General features: G+C 52.6%; 2 protein-coding genes across 2 annotated transcripts; both read left to right on the top strand.

Annotated features, from left to right (window-relative positions):
• Positions 1-12,665: 12,665 nt before the first annotated feature.
• LOC122372140 (skin secretory protein xP2-like) lies at positions 12,666-13,199 on the top strand. The gene has a single exon (XM_043349022.1). It carries the CDS (start codon positions 12,666-12,668, stop codon positions 13,197-13,199), a length of 534 nt encoding a protein of 177 aa, XP_043204957.1.
• A 2,981-nt stretch (positions 13,200-16,180) lies between these two features.
• Positions 16,181-18,201, top strand: LOC122372147 (keratin-associated protein 6-2-like). Its single transcript, XM_043349029.1, has 4 exons — positions 16,181-16,223; positions 16,797-16,870; positions 17,208-17,264; positions 17,806-18,201. Exons 1-4 carry the CDS (start codon positions 16,215-16,217, stop codon positions 18,077-18,079), a joined length of 414 nt encoding a protein of 137 aa, XP_043204964.1. The 5' UTR covers positions 16,181-16,214; the 3' UTR covers positions 18,080-18,201.
• Positions 18,202-18,650: the final 449 nt, after the last annotated feature.

Below are 18,650 nucleotides of genomic sequence, written 5' to 3'. Positions count from 1 at the left end.
AGGTCAGGTAGGTGAAACATTTCATTATTGTAATTTTAATCTTTTGAGACCTGAGTTTCAACATTCTCTTGAGAGCCTGAGAGCATTCATGCCAAGGTTTCTGAGTCTGTTTCATGATAAAGAGACAATATTTATAATGGAGTCAACTTGTGGGTCAAGTCAGCAGAACTTGATAAATGAGTATGACATCACCTCTACACCTGTCGCCTCCTGTATTGTAGTGATGGCAGGTTCAATGCTGAGTCTCAGAATAATAGCCAGCGAGCGTATACTGTTGTTTTGTATTTCTATGCCCGATCGGCCCTAATGTGTAATGTCTTGCATTTCTAAATATTGAACTGTAATGAATGAGACGCTGTAATGAGGTACTGTAATGAAAAGACTGCCTCAGACTGCAAGGTTCTATTTAACCAAATATGACTGCATGTCTGCTACAGAATGAAACACTGACAAACACTGACACTGACATCAGGCACTGACAAAGTGAATGCACAAAAACGATAAGGACTTCTGGACTTCAGAGCAAGAGATACACCCTACGCTCAGGAACGCCGCTGTCACCACACATAGCATACAGCACCCGGTCGTGCCCATCATTAGCCTACAAGCCCCACCAGACGCTAACCGGCCACGATTTTACCGCCCTCTACGAAAAGCAGTCATCTCACTTTGCAAGCGACCTCTACAACGATAGAGGAATCGACAACTGGCAATCCGGCCTGATCGCGTCTCTCCGGTCTTACCACTTTGGCTATGCAGTGGTGGTAAACGGTAATGGGCTTCCGCGATTACCATAAGCTCCAGGGAGGTGCCATCCCTTCACCTCCCCTGCCGTCCCCTGCATCGCCATCGTTCATCACAAATGGCTATAATTAGGATCTGAATGCCAGAATTCATCGGTAGGAAGTTGCTTTCAAGCACTGTCCAGCTCTCAAATGGCCGATAGCCTCAACGCCCCCTGCAGTCGCACCAGTCTTAAAATTAATAGATCCACTCTACTGACAGGCACGGTGTATATTCAACCCAAAATGCACATAAATATCACAACAAAACAACCCCTATTCCCTGCGTGACCATGTGAGTAGCACTCCCCGCTAGCTGCGCTTCAGTTTATCCCCGACCCGCTCCTTGACCGCCTGGAGGAGGCGGGGCTCGCTGTACACTGCCGCGGCCACCACGGCGGCCCCACAGAGCGCGCCCACAGCCACATGGGCGGCGGCGGAGCTGGGGTATAGTCTCTCTTGAAAGTATCGCGACTCCGAAGGAAGGCGCCACCTGTCCCAGCCGCGGTTGAGCGGAAAGGTTTGAGAGCCGCCGCGCTGGTAGCACTGACCGAAGCCTGACACGCGGAGGCAGCCGGCGCAGCGGGCCGAGGGAAGTGGTTGCGGACTGCGGAGGGATGGGGGGGGGGGGGTGGCAGTCGCCATCCGGTTACTTGTGATGGTAGCTAAGCATGTGGTCAACGGAGGCCACCCTACTCGCAGAGGATTTGTTGAGATTTGTTTCATTGCAAAGTTAGCAATTTGACTCGTCATCGGCACGACTGTCACATTTTTTTTTTTTGGGGGGGGGGGGGGGTAAAATCCGGAAACTCGTGCGCATATACCTAAAAAATCATCTGTTGCACCCGCTAACAGAATGCATCCGTGCTTGCACATGCACTCGTAAGCGGATTCAAAAACAAGAATTATCTCTCTAGCCAGTTCGCCAATTCGCTGTCTAGCCATTTAGTCTTATATTTGAAGTTCTCTCTTTTTAATGAGCCGGTTAACGAACGGCGACAAAAAAGAAAAAATAATGCTGTTCAGCCATGTTCTTTTTAAAAACTTATTTGATGCCAGGCTTCCTCCCCCCCCCCCCCACACCCCGCATGACCTGTTTACGTCATTCAGAAGGCCTCATTACAGTAAGGGTTATGTATAGGCGGATCCAACCCAAAGTTTTGGGAGGGGCAAACCATCACAATTTATTGTCTCTTTTCATGCACTGCCATAGACGTAATGTTAAAAATGATGTCCTTTGTGGAGGGCAATTGCCCTATTTGCCCTCCCCTGGATCCGCCACTGGGGTTATGGCGGAACTTCGCTTCGTTGTGATTTTACGCGTCACGCACACTGAGTGATTGGCGCCCAGAAAGGCACACCAATGAGCGTCCGGCTGGTGAGCCCAAGAGGCACCGGTATCCGCCTGGGGCGGTGGACGGGGTCAAGGGAGAGCGATACGAGCATGACCTTTGGCCGGCCTCCGCCTGTTTTGACCCAGTTGTCAGCCGCTGGGGCCTGCGTCATATAGCAATTTTCCTTCTACCGCTGGCGTGAAATCGTGTTACAGCGTACTTTTTATGATACAGGCCATGACCTCCCTACTGGGGTCCTCAAACTGAATGGAATAGTTCGCTGAGCCGCCGCAGCCCAGGACGCGATACTTTCAAGAGAGACTATACAGCCAGCTCTCGGAGCCGGCTGCCAGCAGGCCGGCGGTCACCAGCGCGGCAGCCACGGCGGGCGGCGGGCGGAGACCGAGCAGCGGCGGCACGGACACCGCCGGCTCCAGCGGCAGACCGGCCACGAACCGGTAACTGGCGACACACGGGGCGGGGACAGGGTGAGAGTAATCGGACTGTAATCGCCACGCCCCGCGTGGATTGTCCATGAAGGTAATACATACAATACATACATACGAGAGAGGTACGGGACACTGTATCGGGCATCAGCGACACACGGGGTGGGGACAGGGTGAAAGGGGTACGGGACACTGCATCAAGCGCCAGCAACACACTGGACGGGGCGAGCGGGCAGCAGCAGCAGAAAATGGGACGAAGACATGATGGTTGAGAGTGGCACGGGACACTGTATCGGGAACCAGCAGCATACGGGGAGGGCACGGGATGAGAATTGAGAGGGGTACAGGACACTATTGGGGACAGCAGACATTCGTATCAGTCGATGGACGGGTGAAGTAACGAGATCCAAGTATATCGAGATCGGCGAATAAAGCGTGATATTGACTATCCATGACAGATTGGATAATGATGTAAATAATTAGACCAATTAGGACAAATCAAATCTATTCAAAAACACAAAAACTCACCAAACGTATATCCTGGTCAGCATATTGACGCAGTTGGCGAGGATCAATCCAACCCCGCCGAATAGCCTAGTAAAGATCCCTGTCGAGATGACGAATATCACAGATAGCAGCACCATCTTCCGGTTATACCTGAAACACCGGAAAACGCCACAACACCTGTCAAAGCGCCCGATAGTAACGTTCCTAGCTTCACTTTATCGACACGACTGGCCAGCCTTTCCACTTCGCCTTTAGCCGCAAAAGGCAGTCTAACAACAAAAACCAACATGAGAACGTCATTTCCTAATCCGCTCAGCCTCTACCGACTAATTTACCTCACTCCTTACTAAGCCCCGACCATTTCCCGACTGCCTTCCATAAACCCTCCACGGCACTTACCCATTGATCTGTTCCTGGCGCATCACTGCGAACGTGTAGCACTCCAGCACTCCGTTCACCGCCAGTAGGAGCACGTAGGCGCACTGGGCGCGCAGCAGACTGACGGCCGGACCGGCGGTCAGCAGGGCGCCTCCGTACAGCCGCAGCAGCAGGTGGGAGTAGCTCCAGCCGAACGTGACGGCAACCAGACAGAGCAGGCTCATGGCGCGCAGCAGGTCGTGCAGAACCCGGCCCCCCGCGGCAGACACCGGCTGGAGGAAGAGGGGGTAGGGTCAGACTCATAGCGCGGAGTAGGTCGTGTAGCACCCGGCCCGCCACCGCAGACACCGGCTGGAGGGGGAGGGAGCTGTCAGGCACCAGCTGGAGGAGAGGTGCCAAACTGTCCCCTTCCAGTGACTGGCGAGAAGGGGAGAGATGGCCAGAAGGATAGAAGCTGGGCAACAAAACAAACCGAATGACAAAAAAAGACACCAAGATGAAGATCACAACGACTGGCAGTAAGGACTTATAGCGGAGATGAAGAGTAGCTACGAGTATAATTGGCTAATATCAGAGGAGTGTGTGCTTACTTGTGGAGAGGTATTACTGATCAGTGAAGAGAGATGGCAGCACGGGTCACATCGCCACCGTCGCGACAGGAAATGTTAGAGGCAGACGCGGTTGCTGGGAAAACGTGGCAGCACAACTTTGGCTCTATTTCTGAGGATACTCGAACCAGCGCTGCCGTGAGCTGTCTGTAACACAGGTAGGTCTTAATACCGTTTGACTGCAGTCTAAGAGGCCTTAGACCTAAAGTTCTAGCTAAATGAAACGAAGAATGCGACGACTTGGCCAAAAGAAACCACTATGACCGCGAAAACGCTTGACTACATTTGAAACCCCGCCCCTTTACAAATATGTAGTTCACTGGCCTCACCTGTCCCGGCACCAGTCTGGGTCCCAGCTCGCTCGCCGACTTCACCGGTAGACAGTTATCCGGTGAGCGGACGTGCCAGAGCAGGGTGCCGTAATAGATGACCACGAGGAGAGCGGAGCTGACCGCGTGGCCCACACAGTAGGCCCAGATGGCGTGGGACGGGTACAGGGCGATCAGCCAGGCTTTGAGCGCCACCCGACTGCACAGAGTGACCATGTCGGCTACCACCTTGGGAGAGAGGGAGAGCGGGTGGGTGAGAGAGTGGTGAGAGGAGATGGGGAGGGGCGAGAAGACGATAAGAGAGTCAGAGATAATCCACATATGCCAGCAAGGTAGGGAGAATACAGTACATTAACGCGGTGTGAACGATCGACGATCCGCAAACGACTGTCGCAGCAGGCGATTTGAGCTTCGGATATAATTTCACTGATATAGCAGAGTCATCGAGCATATAGCAGTCGAGCAGAGTCATCGGGGAACCGACGCGCCTCAAATATTTTCCCCTGACACCCTGTTCCTCTCCTCTGCGTCACCCCACCGCCGTCATTCACCTTCAATTTGACAAAGAGCATGGCCTGCGCCAGGATGACCAGCGGCTGGGCGGCCGTCTCCAGTACAACCATGGCCGCGGTGACCCACACGCCCAGACGGTACTCTGAGGTCACCTCGGGCGCCGGCTGGCTGAGCGCGTGCAGCCAGAGGCCGGCCAGCGCCGCCGACACCGCCGCTGACACGGGCACGCTAACAGGGGAGCGGGGCGTCAGTCAGAGGCAATTACAACACTGCTCTTTTATAATACACTCAATTCACTGGCAATAAAACATTACATACTTATGTGCCTATGACGATCCCCACATCTGAAGAAATAAACGTCATTTATCGAGGCAATGACCATTTAAAACCACTACTACTCAACAGAACTGTGCCGATTAGCTGCTACCCATTGACTGCCTCCACAGTCCACATTCCACAACAACACCTGTTTTTGAAGTAGGTACCTATATCGACAGTTCCCAGCAAGCACATCCTAAGTGTCAAATTTTTGAAATTGAGATTTCTATACCATTCGACTCAGCTCGTCGAGCTGAGTCGAATGGTATGAAAATCACAGTTTCGAAAATTTAACACTTGGGATGTTCTTGCTGGGAACTGCCGATATGCAGCTTCTCCCAACAGCTGTGACCATTTCGAGTTAAACTGATGTCCGGACCGGAACGATGTACCTGAGCCACACCAAGTTGATGGCCTGGCGCCACGTGCTGCTCTCTGTCACGCCCAGCGCCGCCCGACGGAAAGCCTCCACACTGACAAAGGTGTCAGTCGAGTAGAGTAGAGCCAGCCTGGGAAGCAGACTAGGGCTTCAGAACTTTGAACAGAATTGATTTACCTACTTTAAAACTACACTTAAATAAAGAACTGAATGTCAGTCAAAAGGAACAGGTAATTCGGTACATGCTTATGAAGATAACCGTATATTACTTCATTTTATACAATAACTAGAAAATAAGAGCAAACTCTGTTCAACTAGAAACATACGAAAAATTAGCATTTTTCTTATGGAGTACACACTACAGTTCTGGTGAGAAAATAGCATATGTTCTACTTAGGAACTCAGACATTGGATGCATCACTGATGCATGATAGAAAAAAAGTAAAGGGTGCATACCTGACATTGATGATGCCCAGGACATCAGATGTAATATACCGGAGAATGACTGCATTTGTGATGAATGTGAACACTCGGTAGGTTATCTGAAAGACATTTGATAGGTAGGTAGGTATAGCTTCAGCATCAATATGTGCAACACAGACCATGCTATTCTGGGCCCTGTTTCACCGGTGATAGCAGCACGCTGCTATCACACGTGTCAAATTGGGTTTCCATGGAAACATCAGCAAACCATGACACCGTCAATCTGTGTGATGTCATCAAATATTGCTGCCAACAGCTTCACGGCCGTGCGATCAAACACATCGCATTCAACGAAACAGCAACTCTGTTCCAAACGCAGCTCACGGATTACACGAAACGTCATTAGTGTGACCTCATCACATTACGTCAGCTCGCGCAATTTGATAGTAGCGTGCTGCTATCAACGGTGAAACAGGGCCCTGGTCTCTGCAGCATACAGGTAGGTACTTCATTGGTGGAAAATCCCAGGGGGTGCTTCAAACCCCTAATTATCCACCCCTGTTTTTTATTTTAAGTTCCATCCAGTACCAGTATGAGTGTTTATGGCTTGGAAGGTAGGTGAAACATTTCATTATTGTAATTTTAATCTTTTGAGACCTGAATTTCAACATTCTCTTGAGAGCCTGAGAGCATTCATGCCAAGGTTTCTGAGTCTGTTTCATGATAAAGAGACAATATTTATAATGGAGTCAACTTGTGGGTCTCTACCGCTGAATGAAAAGGTTAATCATCAAAATATTATCACAATCACCCAGCAACACACGGTATATACCTACAGCCACACAGCCCAATACCACAGACAGCCAATAAACAAGCAGTGATGAAGGCGTGTTCAAAAAGTTAATATGCAGCTGTCGACACTAAATAGTCGGTGATTTTCCGTTAGAAATTTTGCGCAAACACCATCTGTATAGGCCTTCGAACAGAACCACCACAATTGAAACAAAAGCGCCAAAAAACTGGAATGTTTGTTTTTTTCGCTCGGGAAAGATATATACGCGTCCGGGCAGGCGCATCAAACGCAAGGTCTGGCGCACAGACCGGTCGAGTTTCAGCCCATATTTTCCCGGTGAGCGAAGGGCCTCGTCGATCAGCTCCGCACGGAGCTCGCGGTTGACAGCCGGCTGAAGCGCGTTAGTGCTCATCCACTCGCAGAGGCACTCTACCAGGCTGTCCCCTCCCCCCTCCGGCCGATGCGAGAGGATGAGACCGGGAGGGAGGCCCGTGTCGGCAGGAGTCTTAGGCGCAGGCGGCGCGCCGTCTGGGGCGCCCACGCGGGACAGCATGTCGGCGGCAGCGTTCAGACGACCGGGGACGTGACGGATCTCCATGTCGTAGGCCGCCAGCTCTTCCACGGTTCTCGCGACCCGATGGTTAATCAACCGCAGTGAGTGCAGGTGAACGAGGGCCTGATGGTCGGTGTACGCGATGAAATGAACCCCAGCCAAGAACGAATGAAAAGTTTTCACGCCCCATCGGAGCGCCGCGAGTTCCCGACCGGTCGCTGAATAGCCACGCTGGGCGTTCGTGAAGGACATCGAGGCGAACGCGATGGCGCGATCACGCCCGTCCTGACGCTGAGTGAGGCACGCGCCAGCCCCATAGGCCGAAGCGTCGACCCAGAGACAGAGAGGGTTGGCGGTGTCGCTGTAGTCTGGAAAGGCAAGCATGACGTCGCGGGCGATCTCATCCTTCAGTTGTTCGAACGAGTCAGTCATTTCGGGTGTCCAGGTAAGCGCAGTGGAGCCAGACTGGCCGGTGAGCTCAGACAGAGGGCGAGCGACCTCCGAGCAGCGGGGAACGAACTTCCGCTGGAAGTTCACGAGGCCGAGGAACCGGCGCAGCTCCTGAACAGTCTGCGGCCGCGGGAAGCTCTGAACTTTCTCGATGTACTCAGGGGCCTTGCGCAGTCCAGCTGCCGAGAGCTGATGTCCGAGAAACTTTACTTCAGGCTGAAACCAGTGACACTTCGCTGTGTTCAGCGTGATCCCGTGCGCCTCCAGCGCCGACAGGACAGCATCCACGAGCTGCAGATGGCCGGAGAAAGACGATTCCATCAGGAGCAGGTCATCCAGATACACCACAAGCTGCTGACGTGAGAATCCCGCGAAAATGGCCTGCATTTCGCGCTGGAAGACAGCAGGAGCGTTTTTCAGTCCGAAACTGAGACATCGGAACCGGTAGTGGGACCGCTGCGTGCTGAACGCGGTGAAGTCCCGCGACTCTTCTGCGATGGGAAGCTGGTAGTAGGCTCGTTGAATGTCCAGCGCGCTGAACCAGCGCATATCATGCGCGCTGTAGACGGAATCTGCTACACAGTGGTCGATAAAACTTCCAACGTGCCAACGCTCGTTGGAGCAAGATATTAGCAATACTTGGAAGAGCTGGAGACAGTCCGCCCGTCTACATGGATGCTTCATTACGCCTAAAATACAGCATTGACTTATGACTTTCTAATCGTCCGGTGCTGTTATCGGCTGCTCGGTACCGCGTGTATGTTCCCTCATTCACTCCTGGTCACCCTACGGTCACCCCTCGCTGGGTCGGGCCAGTCGGCTATTTTCATCCTCTTTCCGGCTAGGCCACCCGCTAAGCTCCCGCCGTGCCGCGCCTTCTGCGAGGGACCTGACCCTTCTGCCGGCAGAGGTTTCTCCAGGTGTCTCCAAGGAGCCATCGTAGCGCTAAGGGTGTGCTCCGCATACACATGCATTGATTTTCGCCCTTACTAGCAGGGCCGCTGGCACGCGTTGGCAGCGCCCCGCGGGCATTTTTTCGCTTAGGGTCATTTTGTGGTAAGGAGGATCAGAAAATCACCCTTCCAACTTTCTCCAGGCCTGGGTGTTTTATCGAGCGCGCCTGAAAACGCACAGTGGACCGGAATCACACTTCGATTGCGTTACTTCGTATAAGGTAATACGATCAAAAGTGCGCTCTTTTCTCAATCAATAAGGACAAGTGCGTTAAAACACACTTATAAAGTTTTAAGTTAAAAGCTTTAAAATGCTAAATTTCAACATTTCTACGCTGATGATAATCGTTAGTTGTTTCAGACTTTGGCATGAAAACGTAGGCATTCAGATCCACCGTGTGACCGGTCACCGTATGCAGTAGTGTGATGGTGTGAGTTGGGGAGTCAAGGCCGTGTGGGGAGAAGGTGAGGAGATGTCGGTGTGCCGACGCGGCAATTGGCAGTGATTAGACAGTTGTGCATGCATTGTTCATCTAGCATATCATTTGCTTGGGCAAATTTATAGGCATGGCGCCTGTTTATCCGTCTAATTCAAAGGAAAGGTGTGAGTACCAATACTGGTCGTACTTTTCATAGTCGACTCATAGTCCAGGTCCTGAAATGACTGGCACCTGAAATTTTCAGGATATGTCGCAAGAGGCTCATTCCCAGACGTTGTGCCAAATTTTGCGGCGCTACGCGACACCACCTTTTACGCTATTCGCGAAAAAAAAAACTTAGGGAGGCTGCATCCCCCCTCCCGCCAGGCGAGGGCTAAGTTGGAGACAGTGATGGGACTAAGATGTTCGTTGGAGCAACTCCAAGCATTTTATCGACCTCTGCTGCTACATCTGTCATCGGGAAACGCTCTGTGACGGTGCGGCGGTTCAGGCGGCGGTAGTCGATGCATAGCCGAAGCGAACCATCGCGCTTCCGGATCGGAACGATTGGTGCATTCCATGCTGAGTTGCAGTGTTCGATGATCCCCAGACGTTCAAGCTCCAGACATTGACGCTCGACATCTTCGGCGATCGGTGGAGACATCCGTCGGGGTCGCACGTAGATCGGGGTGTCATCCATTAGTTCGATTCGGTGCGCGGTCAGAGCAGTCCGCGGGGTGTCAGCGTCATCACCCCCGAACACTCTCGAGTGCCGGTCGAAGATTTCCTGCACGGCGTCGCGCTGTTCACGTGAGAGGCCAGGTATCTCGTCAGCGGACGGCGGGAGACTGACCTGTTCGTCAGCGGCGTCCGACGAAGCGGCAAGGACTTCCACGGGAGGATCGCAGTCAAACATGCTGTCCGCTGCAGTGTACAGCTGGCCGATCAGTGCACCTTTCCGGACAGTGGTTGGTACAAAGCCTCGGTTGCAAACCAGCACACAGGGCTCGGACAGATCCACAATTCCATCAACAGGTTGCAAGCAGGGCGCACTGGCGACGTCCCCAGTGAACACATACGAGCGGGAGGGCGCATCACAAACGTCGCAGGTAGGCTGGGAACTGATCAGGCAGGGGAGGGTCACAGAGTCACCAGGCGCAACTGTGACGTCTCGAGTCGCGCGACAGGGCACTGCGCGGGCGAAATACGCACAGGCGGAGTTGCGATCCCCATCAGGCAGGTACAGCGTCCACTGCGAACCATCCACATGTCGGCCAGTGACCGCTCGGCGAGAGACATCGATACACAGTCTGTGTCGTTCCAGCGCGTCACAGCCGATAATCAGATCAGTTACGGCGCGGTCCGAGTCGAGCACCAGACAGTCTGTGAGCTGAAGCGGCACCCCGTGCAGAACAACGGAGACCTCTGCACGTCCCACCGGATGTAGCGTGCGGCCGCCGATCGCGTGAACAACCTCAGAACACGGTCGAATCACAGCATCATCAACCAAGCGTCGCGCGATCATGGAGCGGTCAGAGCCAGTGTCTATCACGCCCGTCACATTCTCAGAGCACCCAGCCACAGTAAACTTCGCGTGAAGGGCTGGCTGCGGTCGGGCAGACGAGGCGAAGACAGCTTCCGCATGCAGGGGAAGCGCGGGGCTAGAATCGGTCGTAGCGGCTGGCCCCGCCGCGGCAGTACGACCATCTAGTTTTCCGTCTGACTGAGTGCTGGGGCACGCCGGCCGCGGCGGAGGGCTCGAGAAGCCCCACGCTCCGCATGCATTACAGCCGGGTTTGGCGGGTCTTCTCGGGACCTGTCCAGCGGGAGTGGCGAGCTGGGGCGGCGCGCGCGACCTGGGGCTGAGGGGACAGGCCCATCGTCGTGAGAGGTGCGGCAGTCACGCGCAAAGTGGCCAGAGGCGCCGCACGTGAAACACAGGTCATTGGCACGCCGGCACTCGTCCGCGGTGTGACCGCGGCGGCGGCAGAAATCGCAGCGCAGAGGGTTCCTTTGACGGTCGCGGGTTGGCGAGTGTGCCGGCTGCACGGCAGTCGGTGCGCGGTGTCCGCGGGCTGACGCACCACGTGACTTAAATGCACCGCACGGGACGCTGACGGAACGATGAGAGCAGTCCGAGTCGCTGTCTGACTCGTCAGCGGACAAACGGAGGTCGTGGTGCGCAGGACGTGACCGTGGTGACGTTGTCCGGGGGCGGGAGCTTTTGCACGACCGGCGCGCGGCCGTTGACTGACTGCTGTGCTCCGCTGAAGCACGTGCATATAACGAGTCGTGTGTGCCATCAGCCTCCGACTCGAATCGTTCACATTCCAGGTATGACACCAACCCATCCCACCTGAGCGTGGTATCATGATTAATCAGCGCATAACGCAGCTGCCGGCGGAGAAAGTCAGCGGCACACGTGGGCAGCGTTGACAGCAGTTTACGTCGGAGATCATTGCTCACCTGTTTGTCCGCCTCAGGGTACGCATCTTCGAACAGCGCAGCCAGCCGGAACGCATACACTGCCAGAGATTCTCCCGGCCGGCGCGCCGCGTCCCGATATGCGTCCGTCGCAGTCGTCTCCTCGTAGACGCGCTGACGAGCGGCCCACTCCAACATTCGGCGCTTGATCACTGGGTACGGGCTGCGGGGTCCGTTAGCATCGAATATTTCCAGAACGCGGCCCGACAGCTTTGAACGGAGCAGCGGCAGCGCGTCTTCCATTGTACCGCGGTATTCAGACGTACAGTACCTTTCAAACCGGGCGAAGAATTCGTCCATGGGCTCTGCTGGATCTTCACGAAACGGGAGCAGGTCGTGAGAGCGAGTCGGATGACTCTGGACCGTCTCACGACTCACTGGAGGCCCGACGGGGGCGACGGCATCGTTTGTACCGGCGCCATTGTCGCCCGCCGGAGCCGCCCTGACAGATACGGCCTGCTGTAGCGCTGTTATCTGCCTGTCTTGATTTTGCATATGCTGCCGCATTTCTTCCATGAATTCGAGCATAGCCGTCGGTTTCGCCTCCGTGATGGCGTCAGCTGGCGGCTGTGGTGAATCACTAGCCGGCGCGGGGTCAGAGGCCGGCATGGCGTCGGAAAATTACCAAGTTACGTTTAAAAAAAAAAAGAATACTAACGGCACGGTACTGAGTCTCGCTGGACTAGGGACGCAGCGGACGAGCCCCCAATGTTACCGGTCGCGTGTACTTTCCGGCTTCTAAGACGAGAGACTAGATTAATGGCAAAAAACTGTATTGCCAATCACACGGCGATAACAGACCCCCGCGGGTTCCCAGACTCGACTGCCTTCCCGCCGCGTCTCTCGCCGCGCCGCGTCGCGCGGCGTCGCCATGGCAACGGACAGAGGAGATGCAAACTCCGACACACGTACCCACGGACGCACGGCGGAGGGCGGCTTGGCGACAAAGAACTAAACATTTTTACACTGTTACAAGGCGAACCAGGATCAGCCTCGATGCTCAACGAGGTAGACGAGGCCTCCACCCCCAGCGACGGCTCAGAACTCGGTGGAACCGCTGCAGAACCCGCACCCGGCGCCGGCCCCGCAGCGCCAGATACCTCCACCAGTGGCTCCGAAGCGCCAGCCCGCGACACCGCCGGTCCCGAAGCGTCAGCCCCCGACACCGCCGGCCGCAAAGCGCTGTCTCCCGACTCCGGCGGCTGCGAAGCGCCAGCTCCCGATACCGCCGGCCAAGAAGCGCCAGCCCCCGACCCCGGCGGCACCGAAGCGCCAGCGCCCACCGGCTCCGCAGCAACAGCTCCCGGCGGCGCAAGCCCAGGGCCAGCGCCGCTCCCTCCAGGGGTAGAGGCGAGACCTCCCGGCGGCGGGGCACGCGTGACAGAGCCCTCTCCGGACTCTCCCAGGCCCCGCGCCGGGCTCCCTCCGCGGCACCGCCGCGTCCATCGCGCCGGTCACAGGCAAGGCAGGGGCGGACCCAGCGCCCGGCGCTGGGGCGGCGGCACCTCCGCTCTGCTGCAGAGCACTTAGGACGTCCGGATCGTCACCGAAGATGTCTCGTAAGCTGTTCAAGGAGTGGATCTTGATCGTAGGCCCGCGCTCCCTCGTCCGGATCTTGATCTGGCAATTGTTGGTCCAGGCTGAATGGATCTTGCCCTTACGGCGGAGCTGACGGTCAGGGTAGGTTGGTCAGGTCAGGTTCTCAGCAATGAACGTCTGAGCTAGGACTTGCTGCGTCAGGTTCGGGTGATGCTGCACTCGTCCTGCTTTCAGATTCCTTCTTCCTTCAAGAAGTTCTTGTCTCTTGTTGAAGGAGACGAACTTGGCTATTATCTGTCGTGGCTTGCCTCGTCTCAGCTGGCCGACCCGGTGACTGGTGAGAGCGATCTAGATCCGCCGCTGTCAGTGTGATCCCAGCGGCCCTGGCTAGATCTATCACAAGGGCGTCCGTGTTTTCACGCTCGTCTCCGGCACACCACTGATCACTAAGTAGTGTGTTCCTCCTGGAGTACTGCTCCATGGCGTCCATCTCTCGAGGCGGCCAGCTGAGCTCTAAGCTGCTCGATCACACGTTTGTTTGTTTCCCGAGCCTCTGCCACGTACCGATTGACGAGTGATGCCAACAGCTTCTCCTGTAGACCGGCGATGAATATCCCGTCTTCGAAACACGTTAATATGATGCTTTTCACATTGTCGGGCTCCATATTGAGCTCCGTGACTCACCGCCCGCCACCGATCACTCACTATTTAGGCTGTTCACTGTTCTGGCCGTTTCTCACTGACACAGCACTGGGCGAGCTGGGACCGTGAGCGCAGGGTCGCGGTTTTGCGTCCGACCCGGGCGGAGGTCAGTTGCAGACTTCTCGCATTTGGCTAAAAGTCCTGCATGCCATATTTTCTCGAAGTATCTGCGTAGTGCTTATGTCTAAGTAAATTGTCGTTAAGTCTTGTCCTTTGTCGAGACAATGATACAGTCTGTCTGTTAAGTACGACAACAGCAGCAGGAGACCAAGACGGCGGGCACGGCACTGGTGACAGTGACGGGTACCGGTGTCACCCACTATGGTCGAGTCTGCGTGTCCGGTGTCGTGGCTTACCTACAAGCACGAACGTTTTCTTGCACGGCTTTTTGGAAAACTCTGCAGTGCGGTCTAGGAGTGAACGTTTTTAAAAACTCGTCATTTCTTTCCATGCAACGACATAATATGAGAACGCCTTTAGGGCCCACAGGGGGTGCCCCAAATCAAAAGGTACAGGGTAATGGGCTTAACCTGAATGCCCGCGTATGCTGGATACGCCTCTGCTCTGGAGGCTGAGGGGCGCCATGGTTTTTTTTTCTTAATGGGGCGCCCAATCGCCTGTGATCTTTAACCCTCGCCCGCAGATGGGGGGGGGGGGGTTGCCACCCCCCCCCAGGTAGTCTTTCTGCTCTGCACTCAACATTTTTAGAGCTAGAAGGCTGATTTTTCGTATAGCTGCTCCTCTATCCTTTCTTGATGTCCACTGAAAATTTCAAGTTTCTGTGATTTTTGGTTTCGGAGATATGACCTTGTTTTTCAGGTCATGTCATGACCCAAATGGCCAGTTCTCAACATCTTGCGCTGGCTATGGGCCTTGTGAGCTTTTGACACCTTGATTTCGGCCTTTTTTGCCAGTCTTACCTCCCAACTACCATGGAACATGTTGTTCGACGATGTACAGATGTCGAGGTCAAGGTCAAGGTCAACCTAGGTCATCTAAGATAATTGCGTTTTAGGTAAGCGGAAATTACTTTTTGTCAAGTTTTTTGACTACATTTTTGGTAAAAGCTTCTCAGATCATGATTTCATGTAATATGGACACAAAAACAATCGGTGCACACATAAGTATACACACAGACACACACAGACATACAAACACATATTATTGACCTTGACCTAACTTGACCTGACATGACCTCAGCAGCAAAATTCTGGTCGGGTAGTGTGACAAAGAGGTTCTAGCTGGCTTGGCACCAGAAAACAGCATCGTCATCGGTATTTGATAAGCAGCGCACTTGATATCCAACGGTGACCCAAAACAGCAACATTTTTTAGTTTGACCTGACCTGGAAGGTCAATGACTGACCTGAGAAGGTAAAACTGGGTATCATTGGATTCGTCTCATCCCAAAGAATCTTTTTGGTCTTTACCGCTAAGCTCTATCTCCAACAGGAACGAAATGGCGCGGGGGTGGCAACCCCCCCCCCCCCATGTGCGTTCTAGGATGGGAAAATGGCATGTGCGGGCGAGGGTTTAACCCCTTGCAAGGGCTTGTGTAGGCATGCTTCATGAGCTTGAGAATTTATAGCCCATTGCAATGTGCTTTTGGCTATATGTTTTAACTAAAAACAACTTATTATATACTATCTGGTTGCATTTCATTGAAAGTATCAACGGCCGGCTGATGGCTGGCTGCCCACAGTTTGCCACGGCTGTGGGCGGCTGTGGCTGTGGAGCCACATCTGCGGGGCGGCTAGGCTGTGGAAAATTGCAGCCATGCAGAACTCTACCTCCAGCCCAGTTGCCTCAAAGTTGCCTAACTATACGGGAGATGTGGGCCCTATGGGCTGTTTTTGTGGCACTTCAATCAAGCAACGCAATCAAAAAGGTAATTCGTGTTAGGTGAGCAGCTCCTTTTGCACGCCTGAATCAAGAATCTCGCAACGGCAAGTGCCTTTGCAAGTTCAGAAATACCGTTGCAAAGTTTCGCTCTCAGACAAAAGCATTGGATCGGCTTGCACATTCATTTGCAAGAACCGTGCCGGGGACTTTGACCTTGCGGGAGCAAAGTGCCGCCCCTATCGCATAGTTGCACGCGGTATGAGGTAAAATGGCGCGCGCTACCGTTCCACGCTCAACGGAGGGACTGGCATTGACAGTTCTGCACATGGAGATTCGGCACTACGGGATCAGCTATGTGGTCACGACCGGACCCCGCCCTTGGGCCGGTCAGAGGAGGTATATATAGCCCGGCAGTGGACTGCTAGAGCGCAGTCAGCTCTCAGCGGCCATAGCAACCGTCACCATGATCAAGGTAAGCCAAATAGACCCGCATAGAAACTGAATGAGAGAAATCCTGACAAGTTTTTTCAGTTCTGAGACGAGGATTGATTTCATCTGCCGCGATACATAGGTGTGCTGCAACCCGAACCATATTGATCATTGACACATTAGAAATTTAAAGGAAAGGCAAGCCGCATCTCATTTGTATGAAGGTACAGTCAACACAAATTTTCCAAGCTTCAACAGCGAGTTTATAAAGGAGTTTATTTTATAGTTACTCAATTACACGTCTTAATTCAAAATTGAAACATATTTTAAACTGCTTGGTTATTTGTAATGCGTAATGCCTAGTGCTTGATTAGCTTAAGGTATGCGTTTGAGGCCCTCCTAGCTACTATGTAGAGAACTATGTAGCATGTAATCATTGTTTTTATTAATTGTTCTTTATTAATTTATTAAAAGTAGGCAGCGCTTCCTTAATCCTTTTATACCGAATCAACTTATGATGGCGTAGCGAGAAACGCGCCCTAGACTATTTAGAAAATGCGAATGGTGATAGCCGTATGTTACGATTTTACAACATCCTTTTTCAATGTGTTTTCAGTTCGCCGTTCTCTCCCTGTTCGTGGCCGCTGCTGCTGCCAGCGGAGGTGGCCAGAGCCACGTCCACGTGTCAACGTAAGGAAACATAAACGGCGATTTCCATTGGTTCTTCCTGCTTCCGCCTGCTTACGCCTGCACAAGTTCTTGTATTTGGGCCCGGTGCGATTTCCGTAAGGGAGGTCTTTATTAAACGTCAGAGAGGATATAGTATTGAAGTTCTATCGACGAAAATTTCAAAACATTTTACTTACTAAAGAAACATTGCACGATATAAACGCCAATTTTTCTTTGCTATAATTCAGAATTCATTGATTTTGTGAGTGATGTCATCACCCGGCGGCTAGACCAGACTTAACACAGGACTTAACACAGAAGTATGAACCAAACAACTGACATATTTCTCACATTCCAGTGCCACGCCGTACGGAAGCTCGTCGTACGGATCTGAAGTGTACCATCCCCAGTACGTGTAAGTACACATCAATATGTATTTACGAAAAAAAACACACTTCGGAGTCGATCGTATATAAGCATGTTTACATGCATCGTATATGTGATCGTATATGTGCATGTTTACATCGTATATGTGTAGTTTTACATGCACATATACGATCGACTCCGAAGTGTTTTTTTTTCGTAAATATTGGTGCAAAACGAAGTTGCATTTCTTTTCAATAAATATGTATAACTACTTATGCAAAGGACAGAGTTCCGCGAGAGGCAAACCAATAAGAACTCCAGCATATGAGTAAGGGAACGAGCCTCGACAGTGTAGAACATTACGGTCTCCAGTCATAGCTTGTATATCTAATATGTTAATTATATCCAACGTAGATTAATAATTATTACACTATTGCATACAACGTTCAAACACATTTCTATCTCAGGTTAGTGAAATAAACTTACAATTCTGAATGAGCATGTTAACAGTATAAGAGAGCATTTCCATAACAACCCCAGATAAAAGTGTTAACGTAAATGTGAAGGGGTAACCAATGGCTTGTTTTCAGGTCCGGTGGATACGGTGGATACGGTAAATTCGCTGGAGGATCCGGTCGGATCTACGCCCAGGGAGAAGGGATCGGACTCAGCCAGGGCGGTGGATACGGCGGATACGGACAACAAGGATACGGACGCGGCGGACTCAGCGGATACCAGTACGGATACAGCGCTGACGTCGGAAACGGATACGGACAGGGCGCCATCGGAGCTGGATACGGCGGACCCATCGGCGGACCCATCGGCGTAGCTGGTGGATATGGTAGCGGATACGGAATTTATTAAAACAAAATTGTGATCTGAACACTCATACTGCCACAATCAAATGTTTCAGGATATTCGTAATCTTGCAACAGTGTGCATGCTTCAATGTTTCTCATAGCTACGATAATACATTGTCACGACTACTTTGATTTGTCTTGCTCAAGGAACCATGAAATGAACAGATATTGGCCAACCAATCATGCACTTAGCGACATAAACAAGAAACATTTAATCGAAAAAGAGGCCAGTTTTACCAACATCAAAATAGCCGCCTGCCGGTTTTCTTTTCGCCTTAACCCGCGATTTGCTAGGGGGGGGGGGCGTTAAACGCCCCCACTTTTTTCGCCCGCCGCGCCAAAAACGGCGCGCTAAAATTTGGGTACCTGTCGGCTATCAATTGAAGTTTATTGTGACAAAGTTTCAAAAAAAGGAATTTTTTTTAGATCGAGGTTTGAGTTACGTCATGATTTCTGAGTTTTCGACCAAAAACGGCATATGTTCAAAAAATCATAAAATCACAGAATAGATTTATAGACATGCCGTAAAAGCCATTAAACTGCCGATACCATAAACAATCAAATGGCTATCTTCG

Source organism: Amphibalanus amphitrite, unplaced genomic scaffold (assembly GCF_019059575.1).
Source record: "Amphibalanus amphitrite isolate SeventyFive unplaced genomic scaffold, NRLGWU_Aamphi_draft 001322F_arrow, whole genome shotgun sequence".
Taxonomy (NCBI): Eukaryota; Metazoa; Arthropoda; class Thecostraca; order Balanomorpha; family Balanidae; genus Amphibalanus; species Amphibalanus amphitrite.
The sequence above is the reverse complement of the archived record's forward strand: the minus strand, read 5'-3'. Positions and strand labels throughout refer to the sequence as shown.

Bases quoted from the DNA above. Each gene is read 5' to 3' on its own strand.
- LOC122372140 (XM_043349022.1), top strand. From the start codon at position 12,666: ATGCTCAACGAGGTAGACGAGGCCTCCACCCCCAGCGACGGCTCAGAA.
- LOC122372147 (XM_043349029.1), top strand. The intron at 16,871-17,207 runs GTAAGGAAACAT...CTCACATTCCAG, and splicing joins AGCCACGTCCACGTGTCAAC to TGCCACGCCGTACGGAAGCT. The intron at 17,265-17,805 runs GTAAGTACACAT...GCTTGTTTTCAG, and splicing joins GTGTACCATCCCCAGTACGT to GTCCGGTGGATACGGTGGAT.